General features: G+C 41.8%; 1 protein-coding gene across 29 annotated transcripts in view; it reads right to left on the bottom strand.

The window, feature by feature from the left end:
- The window catches only part of TTLL5 (tubulin tyrosine ligase like 5), a 269103-nt gene that overhangs the window by 115887 nt on the left and 139180 nt on the right, over positions 1-14036 (bottom strand). For all 29 annotated transcript variants that reach the window (XR_005363557.1, XR_005363556.1, XR_005363558.1 and 26 more), the window contains one exon: positions 12713-12867. Coding sequence is in view for 23 of the 29 variants with exons in the window: in XM_038545325.1 (XP_038401253.1) it covers positions 12713-12867 (155 nt within the window). In the remaining 6 variants the exon portion in view is untranslated. The remainder of the gene's footprint in view (positions 1-12712; positions 12868-14036) is intronic.

Here is a 14036-nt window from a genome sequence, read left to right as displayed (position 1 = left end):
AGCATAAACAAGCATCACTGTTCCACAGTGGTAAGCGTTACTAATACCGAAGAGATCTAATCACATGCCGTACTTTGTAGTTCACAGAGCATGTTCAAGTATATGGTAGCATCGAACCCCGCCCCCCCCCACGACAACCTGGGCATCACCACTTCCCGCATGGCAAAGCAGTCAGATGATTTAGCCCAAGTCAGGAAGTCCCAGGTCGACCTGGGACTTAGGTCTTCCCGTTCCTGGTCCAAAGTTCTTGGGATAAGAAAACAATCTAGCCTTTGCCTTTTAGAGACTTACATCTTGAGAGAAGGAGCAAAGGTATATAAGCAAACAAACAAAGAGAATTATACAAGGGAGCAGATGCTATACTCCAGAAGAGGGGAGTCCAGAGGAAAGTGTGAGGTTGGGGGCAGCTGGAAATACTTGAGGTGACTACAGACTGGCTGGGATGAGGGGATCACAAAGCAAGAGGGCAAGGAAGAGGGAAAGTTCTGAGTGTAAGCTTCAGAGGGGCACTCTGCCCACATGGTCCCTCCCCACAGCACAGCAGTTGCCAGGGCAATCATTTAATAAATATGTACTGTTGACATTGTGCTAAATGCCGAAGATCCAAAGGTGTACAAGAGGTACATTCAAGAAATTTACTCCAAGACCCAAAGTGTCAGGGTTGCTTGCTGGGGTAGGTGTCTGTCATCTGTGCTTTTGGAAAAGGGCGATGTTCTATTCTCAGAGTGATAACCCAATCCATCAGAGGAATGTAGGACCTCCAGTTTCTCAAAACTTACTACTTTCCCAAAATAGAAGAGGACTCTGTTTGCCTCTCCTTTGGCAGGTGGTCAGAAAGGGTCAGAGCTGAAAAGGGAAAAGGGATCATTCAAGTAGCTATTTCACAGCAGAGTCATGTAAAAAGAAAAAGCAAGAGGGTTGTGTTTAGCAACTTGCTCCGTTTGGTATTTACCCTCCCAGCATTCAGGCTCTGTTGTGTATATGATGCACATATAGTGAAGAGAAAATGTGATATGGGAACAGAGTGAGGGGGCCTGCAATGTGCTGAAGCAGCATACCTGGCAGCTGCTAAAACAAAACTTCAAAGATCTGGCTTCTTTGAAAAGCCATCAGGCAGGACCCCACCCACTCCCCCTGCTAGCCACAGCTTCCCTGGGAGCTAGTACACGTAACCGCTTCCGCATGTTTGGCTCTGTTCCCCAGGGCTATAGCAGCTCTATAAGCCAAGTTAGAACTGCCCGCCAAGCAGGTGGGGGGTGGGGGTGGCGTGAGCGTACGGAAACAAGACCTCTCCCCAATATTTAGCCATGGGCATATCTCAGAAAACAATATTGCTGGGATCCACTTAAAAATCCCCTTCCTCTCAGTCAGCCCAGCTCTGATTGGTTAAACACTAGTAATACAGAAGCTCTGGGCTTTCGAGACTCCCAAGGCATCAGAATATGCCCCTCCCAGCACCACAAATTAGTTCAAGAACAGCATCTGTGGTAAATCTCTAGATCTAAACAAAAGAGGCTTGACATCTACAGAAGGGCCTAAGAGGAAAATCAAGAATACGCCTTTCTTGGAAACTCATTCCTTTTTATTTTTTTAATCCATTGACCGAGCTTGGGTCTTTATCCAATCTTCTGGGTCAGCCATCAGCCATCTAGTCCTGTGCTACTTAATAAGGAGCCATAAGCCTGTGAAAATGGGACTAATATGACAGAGCAACTGATTTTTTCAGTTTAATTATAATTAACTTAAATTTAAATAATCCATACCTGGCTTTTGGCTACAACACTGGACAACACTGATCTAGTTGCTTATTCACCGAACATTTACTGAGGACTTTGTACAGAGCACCGTAAGGATGTAAAAATGTGTAAGACTTGATGTCTGCCCTCAAAAAGCTTACAATCTAATATGACAGGTAATTCAAATATACAAAGAACCAGAATATAAGGAGGAGTGACAAGTGTCATAGCAGAGGTAAAGAAATGATATTTGAATGTGGAGTAGGACATGGTGGCCCAACACTATGCCTCTGTCATACCAACCACTCAGGCAGGGGATGTCAGTAAGTCTATCAAAGTCAGTGAGGAGAGAGGAACCACTATAAAGAATACCAAAAAGCATCACAAAACATGCATTCAGTAAACATTAACATATTAGGCAACCAATGTAAAAAGGTTAGAGATGACTCTGTCCCATCCTGGGTTGTCCAAGATGGTAGATGACCTTTCACAGGCAGGATCTTCCAGGAGAGGCTCTTAAAACTCCTGTGGGGTTAGGTGAGGTGGGGAGAAGGTTGGGGGCAAGAAATCTTAAGCCTCTTGCTTGTATGGCACTTTTCATTTTTGGATAACATGAAAGAACTGAATAGGGCCCAAAGGAGAAGCACAAAAGACCTGATGACATGGGAAGGGTGGGGTGGGAGGAGGTGTTGTGAGCTTTCAGCTCAACAGAGGAACTAGGGCTTTTTTCTCTTCTGTTCCGTTCACTAGGAAGAGCCTCAAATTTCCATTCTCTAGGAATTAAAATTATGCACTTAGCCTGAGCTTCCTCTGAATTATAGCTTTTAAGAACAGGAGTCTAGTGGGTGAGGAGGGAAGAGAAGGAAGAGAAATCCTAATGACATCTGCTTGAGGAACAGGGAAGATTGCAGAAATGCTGTTCTGAGCTGAGCCCTGTAGAACAGGGTGTGGACATATGCAGATGCAGGTGAGGTGCAGGGTTTCTATCCACTCATTCCTTTAGATCTAAATTCCTTAAATATTCAGTTAGTATTTGTTCTTATTTTTAAGTGCCTCCTGCTCCCCAAGACCCTGGGATACGACAGTAATAAGACAACTTACACTTCTGTTGAAGGAGTGACAGTAGGTATAGAGGAAAGTAGTAGGGAAGGACCATGGAGTGGTATATGCATCAAAGCGGAGGGCAAATATACAAGGCTTATTCCTGATCACTGTTTGGCTAGAAGTGAATGTGTACAGAGAAATAAAACTGGAAAGGTAGTTTGGGACCAGATGCAGGTGTGCATTTTGGAAATCAGGCCAGGTTTCTGCTTTTCTTTTCATTTTTAAGACTATGATGCAGTAGGTCTTTTTATTTCTTCCATAAAATTTTTAATTATCAGAGAAATTATCAACAAAGAAAATCTTTGGTTAAATAAAACAAATTAAAAAGACATAGACTTGAGAGGTAGAAGCCCAACTGTGTCATATTCATAGGCTATCTCCTCCAATTTATCCTTCTCTATAATAAAGCCAGTATTTTGCTTTCTGATATTTTTCCTACAATTTCTCATTTAGCTGTGAATTGGAAGACAGCAGGAAGTATGATTAATGATACTTCCTAAGCTCCCAACACCAATTTTAAGACTTTCTAGTTAACAAACTGAAAAATCTTCTGTACAGTACAGCCAGCTTGATTTGAGTTTCTATCACTCCAAACTCACTTTTTGGACCAATGCATGGTATTTCAAACAGAAACACTCTGCTTCAGCCTCACTGGTTCCCATTCCCCATCTCTGGTAAATGCTTACCAACACCTTGTCCATTACATGTCTTCTCCCTCTTCTCCTATGCTTCACCTGTCCATAGCCTAAACAACAGTCTAGGACTGAATTTACACCCTACCTTAAATCCTTCCTCTGCAAAGCCTTCCCTAACCTGCCGTTAGTACTTTTTCTGAACTGCGACTCATCTGAGCCTATGCCCAGTGCCCTCTTCTAATCAGTCACTTTGCATTTTCTGTGCAAAAAGTAAACACATATTTAGGGCAATATTCTTTAGACCACCCTGCTGAACTGTCACCTCGACCTTTAGCAGGAGCGTGAATCACATTACTTTGATTCTCAGATAGTGTTGTACAAAGTAAATGTGCAATTATCTCTTAATTTATTAATGCTAGCCTCTTCACCCATCCATGCTCCATCTGCCCTTCCAGATTCAGCTCATGCCCCCCTCCTTTCCATGGACCTTTTACCAGTTTCTTCAGTTAATGATCCATTTCTCCTCTGAATTCATACCTACAGTATAATCCTCTTCTTCAGCAATTAAGCACATATTGTTTCACAGTGCTTGCATTTATTTTTCTATTAATTTTCCTCCTTGAGAACAGAGTCCCTTCTAATACCTCCTTCAGAGTTCAGCCCACTGTCTTGTGTTTAGGAGATATTTGGTAAACACGTGTCAACTTTTTGGGGATAACATTGTTTTAACAACTACCAGATGATGCCATTTCCCATCTGGGACACTACTTAATGCCAGTTTCACCTCACCTTTCCTCTTTTTCAAATATTTCAATATATTGATAATTTGGTGAGCAAGGTAACAAAACTCTTTCTTTTGGGGGCTGGTATTTCAAATGCATTGAATTCATGCAGCTAAGCAAGATATTTGAGAAGACTAATAATACAGACAGATTATCTCATCTACTCAATTTTCCTTGGTGCAAAGTTTCAGAAGAATATGATTTGATTTCCTCTAACCTTTAAGTCCATCCCATTTATTAACTCCTTTTATGGTTTCCTTACCTGCTATGCCAGAAAGCCTGCTTTTCTCATTTAAATCCTTCTAGATTGTGGTCACATTATTGAGATGCACCCATATTTCATTTTCATCACGGAAAGATAATAAGACTTATTTTTAAGAACCAGTATTCTTGGTATTGGTTATGATTATTGGCTTTGAAGACAAATAAATACAAGTCTTAGCCTGATAATTCATGAAAGCCAAAAACATCCCTTTACTGCATCTGAAGCAGAAGAATGGTCCAATTAAGATGAGGTCTACTGTTCCTTATTATGAGCCCCAGGGGCCTCCCATATGATGTGACATTTTGAATTCCTAGGCTCTCATATACTGCCTCTCTCCCATCTCCAGCTTTCCTTGCATCTCCCAAAGAACAGTTGGCTCCATATTTAAATGCCCTTTTAGGTTTGCTTCTCTTAGGTATCTTTCTGTAGGAGCATTTTCATGGTTTGTGATCAAAATTTTAATTTATGGATACTGACTTCACAATAAAAATAAATTGTGTAAACGTCTGTGCATGATTAGGTATACCTATTTTCCCCATTATGTATCTAATCTAAGCATTAAATGAAGCGGTATAGGAATACTATGGCCTCAGCAAGTCTAATTTAACATTTCTTTCTTTTCTGGAAAGGGAACTAAGAGTTCTCAAGAACCAATACCCAAACCAGAACCTATGCCAAAACTTTGTTTCTCAAATTGGCTGCAAGGGAAGAGAGGATCTTACTTCTTTTCAGATACTATAATATCAGTCTGTTGTTTTCTTTTATTAAAATGTACATACAGTGAGTTTTTTCCTTTTAGCTTCTTAAATCCTCAGACTTAAAAAAAAAAAAAAAAAATCAGGGATCCCTGGGTGGCGCAGCGGTTTAGCGCCTGCCTTTGGCCCAGGGCGCGATCCTGGAGACCCGGGATCGAATCCCACGTCGGGCTCCCGGTGCATGGAGCCTGCTTCTCCCTCTGCCTGTGTCTCTGCCTCTCTCTCTCTCTCTCTGTGTGACTATCATAAATAAATAAAAATGAAAAAAAAAAAATCAGGGGCACCTGAGTAGCTCAGTCAGGTAAGCCTCTTTGCCTTTGGCTCAGGTCAGAGCCTGGGGTCCTGGGATCATGCTGTGTTGGGCTCCCCTACATTGTCTCTCTCTCTCTCTCAAATAAATAAATAAAATCCTAAAAAAAAAAAAAAGGATGATGTCTTAGTTGTACTTGACTGGTAACATGCTGAAAAATCTTAACAAAAAGAAGACTGGGAAGGGCTCCTGGGTAGGTTAGTTGGTTAAACCTCAGACTCTTGATTTTGGCTCAAGTCATGGTCTCAGAGTTGTGAGATCAAGCCCCATGTTGGATGTGGAGCCTGCTTGGGATTCTCCCTCTCCCCTTCCTCTCTCCAAATAAAATAAAAAGAAAGAAGATGGAGAGGGAGGACGGGTATTCAGCTACAGGTTCAGGGAAGCTGGCTGGTCTTCCTTCTAAAAATTCATGAAGTCAGTAATAAGCTTTATTTTTCCCCTCCCCCCTCTAAGCTTTAGAACTGGATCATCAGTGTCTTTCTACAGGAGTTGGAAAGGAAGACAGAGTGCTTCTTCACCACTTTGATTCTTTCCAAGCTCTTTCAAGGCTCATAAAAATAGTTAACTTGGAAATACGGAAGATGAGAGAAAAACCATGCGAGAATTAAACTGTATTATGAATTAAGCAACTCTGTTATAATTTCTTAATTCTAGAAAACGAGTCTCATTCAGCTTAATATGTGGACTTTTGTCATTCAGGTCTCTTAAAGCCAAAATAATCACTAACTGTAGATAGATATAAAGTTATAAAGTGGACAGTTAAGTAAGATAGGGTCTTGCTTCCAACAATGACTGTTTATGCACGCAGGTGTGCATGGGCATACACGTGTGCCTGTGTGTTAGTCCTAAGGAAATATAAAGTGGTTTCCCTTCAAGACTTTGGGGGGATTTGTGGGGGAGGCACACTGAACTGAAAAAAACACTACACTGGCACAGCACAAAGCAACCTGTATTTTGGCTTGCAGATAAGAAAAGATCTGCTTCTTTCACTCCTGATACTAGGCCCAAGCATTCCCAAACATACTTTGCCCGGACCCTGCTGTGATGTTCAGCCAGCTATCTTTGACATACTTCCTAGGTTTCCCCACATTCTTTCAATAGGCAGAAGCCCAATCATTCTGTCCTTGGCACAAACACCTATAGCACTCGGCTCTCTTGGTGAGGAAGGAACCATAGAATCTGTCACAGAGCTTGAGCTGATGTGGAGCATAACCCTTGAGAGGTTCTGTGTCTGGCAGACTGAGAAAAGAAGTAGGGGAATTTTAGATACAAGTATCGGCCTTTATCAACTCCTGTGCTGAAGAAACATTTTACTCAAGGGGAAGGAATGATGAGAGCTGAGACTCTGGAGGAGGAAGGTCAGGTTAACTTTATTTTACGGGAAAGAAGGAAGAAAAAGAAGTGAAATATCACTTCTACAGAACTCTGAACATGAAAGAGTTTTTTCTTTTTTCTTTTTAGCGCCCCCCCCCCCCCCCAAAGTGGTTTCTTTTTGTGATTGTGCTCTTTGGCTAGAAAGTGTTGTTTATATAACAGTATAAAGTACAAAATTATAAGCTCCAAACTCCTCCAGAGAAGAGCTCTCCCGAAGCTCGACCCCCAGGATAGATGGAAAATATGAGTGTTTACTGGCTGGAACATCGAGCGGCAGTGGAAATTTCAACATTCAGAAGACAGCAGAGAGCAAGGGCCTACTGAGTAGAAAGAAGTCACCCTTTGACAAAAGGGTCAGAGAAAGAGGAAGAGTCTCCTGTTGGCCTCACTCTGATGCTTCCCCTTCCTTAGCTGGAAAGACCACATCTCTGGAATTCAGCCCGGGAAGCACACCCCATGCAGGTGACAGCCAGTTTCCTCTACACTAGATACTATAACCCAAGTGGGTAGACAAGCAAGTCCAATTCTCTTTTTTTTTTTCTGGGAAGAAAACTAAATGTTACCAACAACCTACCTCCAAACCAGGTACTAAACTGGCTACTTTCATATACACAACTCAATTAAATCTTACACTAACTTAATGAGGTGGGTATCATTTACATATCTATGCAGATGGGAAAAGGTGGCCCAGAGGAGCAAAGCAACTCGCCCAAGGTCATGTACTCACCCAAGGTCGCGTACTTGGGAAGGCACATCCAGGTCTGTCCAACTCAATAGTTCTTTCTCTTTCTATTACATCATGCCATCCTCCTCATAGGGGTCAATGACCCCCGTCCTACCAAGTTAACACACTCTTAAAGAAACCGAGTCATTTCAAGGAAGAGGCTCAGGATTATTCCCTACATAGAGGCAGAGGGTAGGAGCAAAACTTCGCCACTTTAGTCACCAAATAAAATTTTTGTGGAACTATGGGGCTCTCTTTCAAGCCCTTTTACAACACTCCTTTTTACTGTAGTAAAAAACACCTACATTTAAATGTACCATCTCACCATTTCTATGTGTACAGCTCAGTACTGATAAGTAAGTATATTCATTGACACTGTTGCACAACAGATCTCTAGAACTTCATTTTGCAAAACAAACTCAGTAGCTATTCAATACTAATGCCCTTTCCCCTCTACCCACAGCCCCTGGCAACCACCTTTCTATTTTCTGTTTCTATGATTTTGACTACTTAAGACACTTCATATGAATGGAATGGTACATTATTTGTCCTTTTGTGACCGGTTTACTTCACTTAACATAATGTCCTCAAGGTTCACCCATGTTGTAGCAGATAACAAGATTAAAACCTTACACACTCTTCTTGATAATCTTGTCTTTCAATTGCCTGGGTGGTAAAATTTAAATCTTTGTTATATGCCATTTGATACTACGCTGTAATTGTTTCATGTGTATTATGGCTCCTTTTCTCTGCTAGATGTTATAACTTCTTAGTTATGAAAAACCATGTCTTCCAAATCTTTTAGACTGTACCTAGCACACAGGACAATACTGAGAACATGGAAGATATATCACGGACAGTAAGCTCTGTGAGATCAAGCACTATACTGTTTTATTTATAATGACTCTCCAGCATTTAACTTAATGCCTGACACATGGAAAATGAATGTTTTTTTTTTTTTAAATAGCAAACTTGCTATTTCTGAGGATTTATTAAGAATGAAAAGATGGGAAGTCAGAGACCTGACTCTCAAGCAACATTTCTAATAATCTAAAGGAAGGAAGAAAAGTATTAGCTAAACTAGAATAAAAATCTGTGAAAAACTTGTTCCTAAATATTATAGTAAGGGGATCCCTGGGTGGCGCAGCGGTTTAGCGCCTGCCTTTGGCCCAGGGCGCGATCCTGGAGACCCGGGATCGAATCCCACGTCGGGCTCCCGGTGCATGGAGCCTGCTTCTCCCTCTGCCTGTGTCTCTGCCTCTCTCTCTCTCTCTGTGACTATCATAAATAAATAAAAATTAAAAAAAAAAAACAAAAAACTAAATATTATAGTAAGTAAGGGATCAGACTCTCATAATTTATTTCTGAGAGTAAGAGGGCAGAGGGACAGAGAGTGTGAAATACAGCCCAAATTTCTAAGATACAGTGTTTCATTGTACCCCATTCCCCTGTGCTACTCTCTAGAGTGGGGGCCAGTGAGGCCGAGCACATCTAGCCCACGATGTCTTGCCCTGTCCCAAAAAGGAGGAACAAACTCAGAGCTTTGCTTTCAACCTCCCCCACCTTTAATATCGAGGAACAGACAAATCCCCAGGTTGCATGTGTGAAAAAGCCAGAGATGGATAAAAATAATTCAATGACAAATGCTGGAAAAACATACAAAGGGGCAGAAGCCAGACATTCGTGGGATTCCCTGACAGCTCGATACACAAGGAAGGGTTGGACTGGAAAAAAACAGGGCCTCAGGTTCTTGCCAAGCCGTCTGAGGCCCTGTCCTTCCCAAATCATTCCAAGCAGCAGCCAAGACTTTACAGTAACCCTTCCAGGTCTCACAAAGAAAGATGCACTGTGAGTCTGCTGAGCACTCCTCACCTAGATAATGTCCCTCCCTGACATGGCCCAACATAGTCCAACTCCAGGCAAGGCTAGCAGTACTGAAGACATGTCTCTGTTTATCGCTTCCAGTCCCTACCAATGCCCCATGGACCCAGAAAATGTATAGTTAAAAGGCAGCCTGAAAAATCTAACCCATCTCATTGGCTAAAGAAAAGCTTAGATACTCAGGTATCCCTATCTAGCAACCAAAACTGTCCCCTTTAAGAAAAAAGAGGTCATGAGCACTTGGTACCTGCATCCCAGAGGGCCTATTGTATAATTCTAAATCGGCCTTGCCTAGAGGTACACCTCAGGCTTCTAAACATGTGACTGATTTTGGCCCTGACTACTTTCTCTTCTGGAGAATGGCCTGCAATTAATCTCACTTATTACCTCTGAAAAGTAACAACAGAGGAATGGCTGGCCAAGTCCAGCTCCAGAGTGTCTAGGGAACTGCAAGCTACATGGCCAGGCCTCAGACTGTCTGGGCAAGTCGTGGGCTCTTTGCCTTCCTCTCCCACAACAAAGCTTGAACAGGGACTCCAGACAGACCAGAGGAACCAAGGGATTTGAGGAGCTGGGCTGAGCTCACACTGACCCAATGGGAGACGACAGCCCTGAGGCTGCATTTGGGGTGGTTTCAAAACAGCGGGGGAAGAACAAGGTTGTCTGGTGAAAACTTGTGTGATCCATAAAATTGAGAACAATAGCAACACCACAGGGAAATGAAAAATAACACTATTTGCAGAGTTTTCGTGAGTCACCAGTTTTCATTCCTGTGGCTACCAAGTCACCAAATCCTCCAATATGCAGATGGAAAGCACAGCCAGGGAAGGATTCTCTTTACATCTTGTTACTGTTCACAGGACAGCCCCCAGTTTAGTGAATTCTCAGAGCTTATCAGTACTGGAATCCACTGTTGCTATTGTAGATGAACTAGTAAGAGTACCTCTTATTTACTTAGCACCTACTTCCAGGGAGATCAAAGTGCTTTCAGGGCAAGTTAAAAGCTCTCAAAACAGGCCAGTTTATACGTAAGTATGCTTACCCAATAAAAAGATTAAATGAATAGTTTAGGGTCACTTAGTGTCAAAACCAGTAATAAAACTCAGATCTCTAAGCTATTAATCCCATATTCACTGAACTTAGTCACCTTTACTACTAAGAGAGGGACAAGAGACTATCCACAAAACAGTGACTTACCAGGTAAAAATGGAAACTGGGGTATGGTACTGTGTAGAACTCCTGCTGGAGGTCTGGCTGCTGTTCACATCACAGCCAGGTCTGTAAAAAATTCACTTAGCACTGCTCTGGGGTGGATACCTCTGGGAATTCCACAAGCTGAGCCTCAGGCTGTTCTGGCAACCAGGGCTACCCTAGACTGAAATGGGACCTGAAAACTGGCCCTTAAGCTTGAAGAGCAGGTGACGAGAGGGCTGCTGTGGGTACAACTAACCCACAAAGGGAAAGGCCGGGGGATTCCGGAGGGGCCCACTTTCTGGTACCAGTGGCTCTGAGGTCGGTGGTATCACATGCTATTTTTCCTGCAGCTCACAAGCACAGTCTGGCTAGGAGAAGGCCATTCACAGTGCTGGATTCTAGGTCTGGGCTCTGACTTGGATGGATGCTCCACATCTTTGTGTCTCTGCACTGGTACTACCTGGGAATTCCACAAGCTGAACCAGATAGGTACTAACACAAGAAGGTTCTAAACCCAGCCATAGTGTGTAGATCTGACATTTTGTTTATAGTATGGAAAATGCTTACAGCCTTGTCATATAGACAGTATACCCAAGATGGCAGGGAAAATGTTTCCCATAGAAACAAGGCTTTGACTGTGAAATGAAAATGGAATATTTGGAAATATTTTATATGGAAAATAAAGTGCTATGGTATAAACAGAATTCTCTTTTACAACTTATGTTTTAGGAATGTGGTTATTCTGTAGATTGTAAATTAACAAACGACAGACTCCTGTGAAGAAAACTTCATGGGAGGATATCCTGTCTGCAACCGTCCTGCCTCGTGGTCTTCAACTCTTTATAATTCTCAGTTAAGATGATTCTTTTCACCCTTGACCACAACGATTACTGGTATGAAAGACACTGTACTCAAGCATGATGTAATGTGCTTGTGTTTATGTTGCTTCCTGGGCAGAGTCTCTGCTTCCCAAATTAGTTCCTTCAGTAATAATTCTAACACCAACAGATACTTCAACAACAAATAGGTATTTCCTTCATAGCCAAGTCTTTGGTCATCCCTTGCAACCACGAGGCAAGTCAGCATGCTAAGAGCTGGCCGGCTGGCAGAAGCTGGAAGAGCTGGCGCGGGGGTGGGGACTTGGTGGGACATCTGCGGCAGAGCTTCTTTATTTGGAGGGAACAATTATCTTTATTTGGAGGGAACAGAATACTTCATCGTAACAGTCACATTCCTTTCTAGCTCACTCCACTCAGGGATAGATGCAATTAAACCCATATTTAATAGCCATGAATGCAAGATGCCCTGGAAATCCATTTCTTACATTTTTTAAATAGGGAACTTAAAACGTGGGTCGAGACTAGAATTCAATACAGTGTTTTTTTTCTTTATTCAGGAGTTGCTTATTTTATGGCTAGAATCTATTTGGATTTTATCCTCTGTCACTTCACTCAACTACATAAGGGAAATTTCCTTCCCACTTCCCAAATGAACATTGTCCAGGGAGGCTGTTTCAGTTTAATTTTATAAACTAGATGGAAACATAAAAAACAATTATGTCCTCAAAAAAAAAAAAAAAAAAGAGTTCAAAGTTACTGAAATGCAATGTAGTACAAGGTATAAACAAGAGTAAGGAGACAAGTTTTGACTTTTGACAAAACATGAAAATGTAGACCACAGGCAAGGATTGAACATAGTATAAATTCTTCCTCTTTCACCCCTAAGTAAGCTTACTAATAAACTGTATCGAAATTTCCTTTGCCTTTGATTTGCCCACAAACTGTCTTACAAGTAAAATGAGGCCCTTTATTCAAGTGCCAGAGTCCTGGGACAGGCGGGGAAGGGCACCTGTCTCATGGGTGTCAGTACAGGGAGTTCAAGGTAGGAATGACTCTCTTAGGACCCAAGCTGTCTTTGTGACCCAAACGCTGACTCCATGACCCTTTACATACCTGCTACCAGGAGGGGTGAAGTGGCTCTCAGGAGCTTGGGGGTCTGACTGTACTGACCATGTTGGGCCACTAGGACTGATGACAGGCCGAAGGGTGGGAGGGGTTGAAGCACTGCTTCTGTTTATGATGCCACTTGCCAAATTCAGGTTTGTTACCTAGAAATGAAGTGAGGGGAAATAACCTGATTTTACAGCGTTTTAGAAAAGTATCATTAAAAACATATGGAGAAAATCAAGTAAAGTTCAAGAGATGCTGATCCATTTGAGCTAAAACAGTGGCTGTGACCAAGGCACCCAATAAAGGCTGGTTTCTGTATATGCCAAAGAGAAGTGAAGGTGGCTGGTGTCAACATAAGTTACCCAGTATGTATTCTACCCCTGCTGTGTGCAAAATACTGTACTGAGCCAGGTGCTGTGAAATACAAAGATTAATAACAAAGACAGCGGGCAGCCCGGGTGGCTCAGCGGTTTAGCGCCACCTTTGGTCCAGGGCATGATACTGGAGTCCTGGGATCAAGTCCTGTGTCGGGCTCCCTGCATGGAGTCTGCTTCTCCCTCTGCCTGTGTCTCTACCTCTCTCTCTCTCTCTCTGTGTCTCTCATGAATAAATAAAATCTTTAAAAAAAAAATAAAGACAGCAAGAGTTTACCGCATATTTTACTCTGTGCCAAGCAAGGGTTTGAAACACTAGGCAAACTACTTAACCTCTCTGGCCCTTGTTTCCTCATCTGCAGGTTCTACATGCACAATACATTTATTTTTAGTTGTACCTAATACTACTTCTTACGACACAAAAAGAACTCATTGATTTAGAAAAAAAGAAAAAAAGATGCATGGGCAAAAGAAAAATGGGCACTGACCCCAATAAACAGTTTACAAGAAAGGAATATAATTAGCCGACTAGACTTTTAAAACTAGTCATTTCCACTGAAAATCAAAGAAATGTAAATTACAAGAAAACATTTTTTTGTGTACACATTGACATACAATAATAAAAAACATAGTACCTAATCATGGCAGGGGGTGAGATTAGATATGTACTTATGTTTATTTATGTGACTATAAATTGGAGAATCTTTCTAGAATTTAGCAGTATATTATTTAAGGTATCAAAGGATTTGTACTACCATCTAACTTTTAGCTACTGTGCTAAAAACTAATTGCACATGATTTACGATGATGACTACTATAATAGCAGTTAGTATTCAGCAGAATTTACAATGTGTGAAGCTCTATGTAAATGAGTACATTATATACATCCTATTTAAACTGTCATAATGCTGTTGGTAAGTATCATTATAATCCCCATTTACAAAGAAGGAAAC

Source organism: Canis lupus, chromosome 8 (assembly GCF_011100685.1).
Source record: "Canis lupus familiaris isolate Mischka breed German Shepherd chromosome 8, alternate assembly UU_Cfam_GSD_1.0, whole genome shotgun sequence".
Classification (NCBI taxonomy): Eukaryota; Metazoa; Chordata; class Mammalia; order Carnivora; family Canidae; genus Canis; species Canis lupus.
This window is presented reverse-complemented; position numbering and strand designations above follow the sequence as displayed.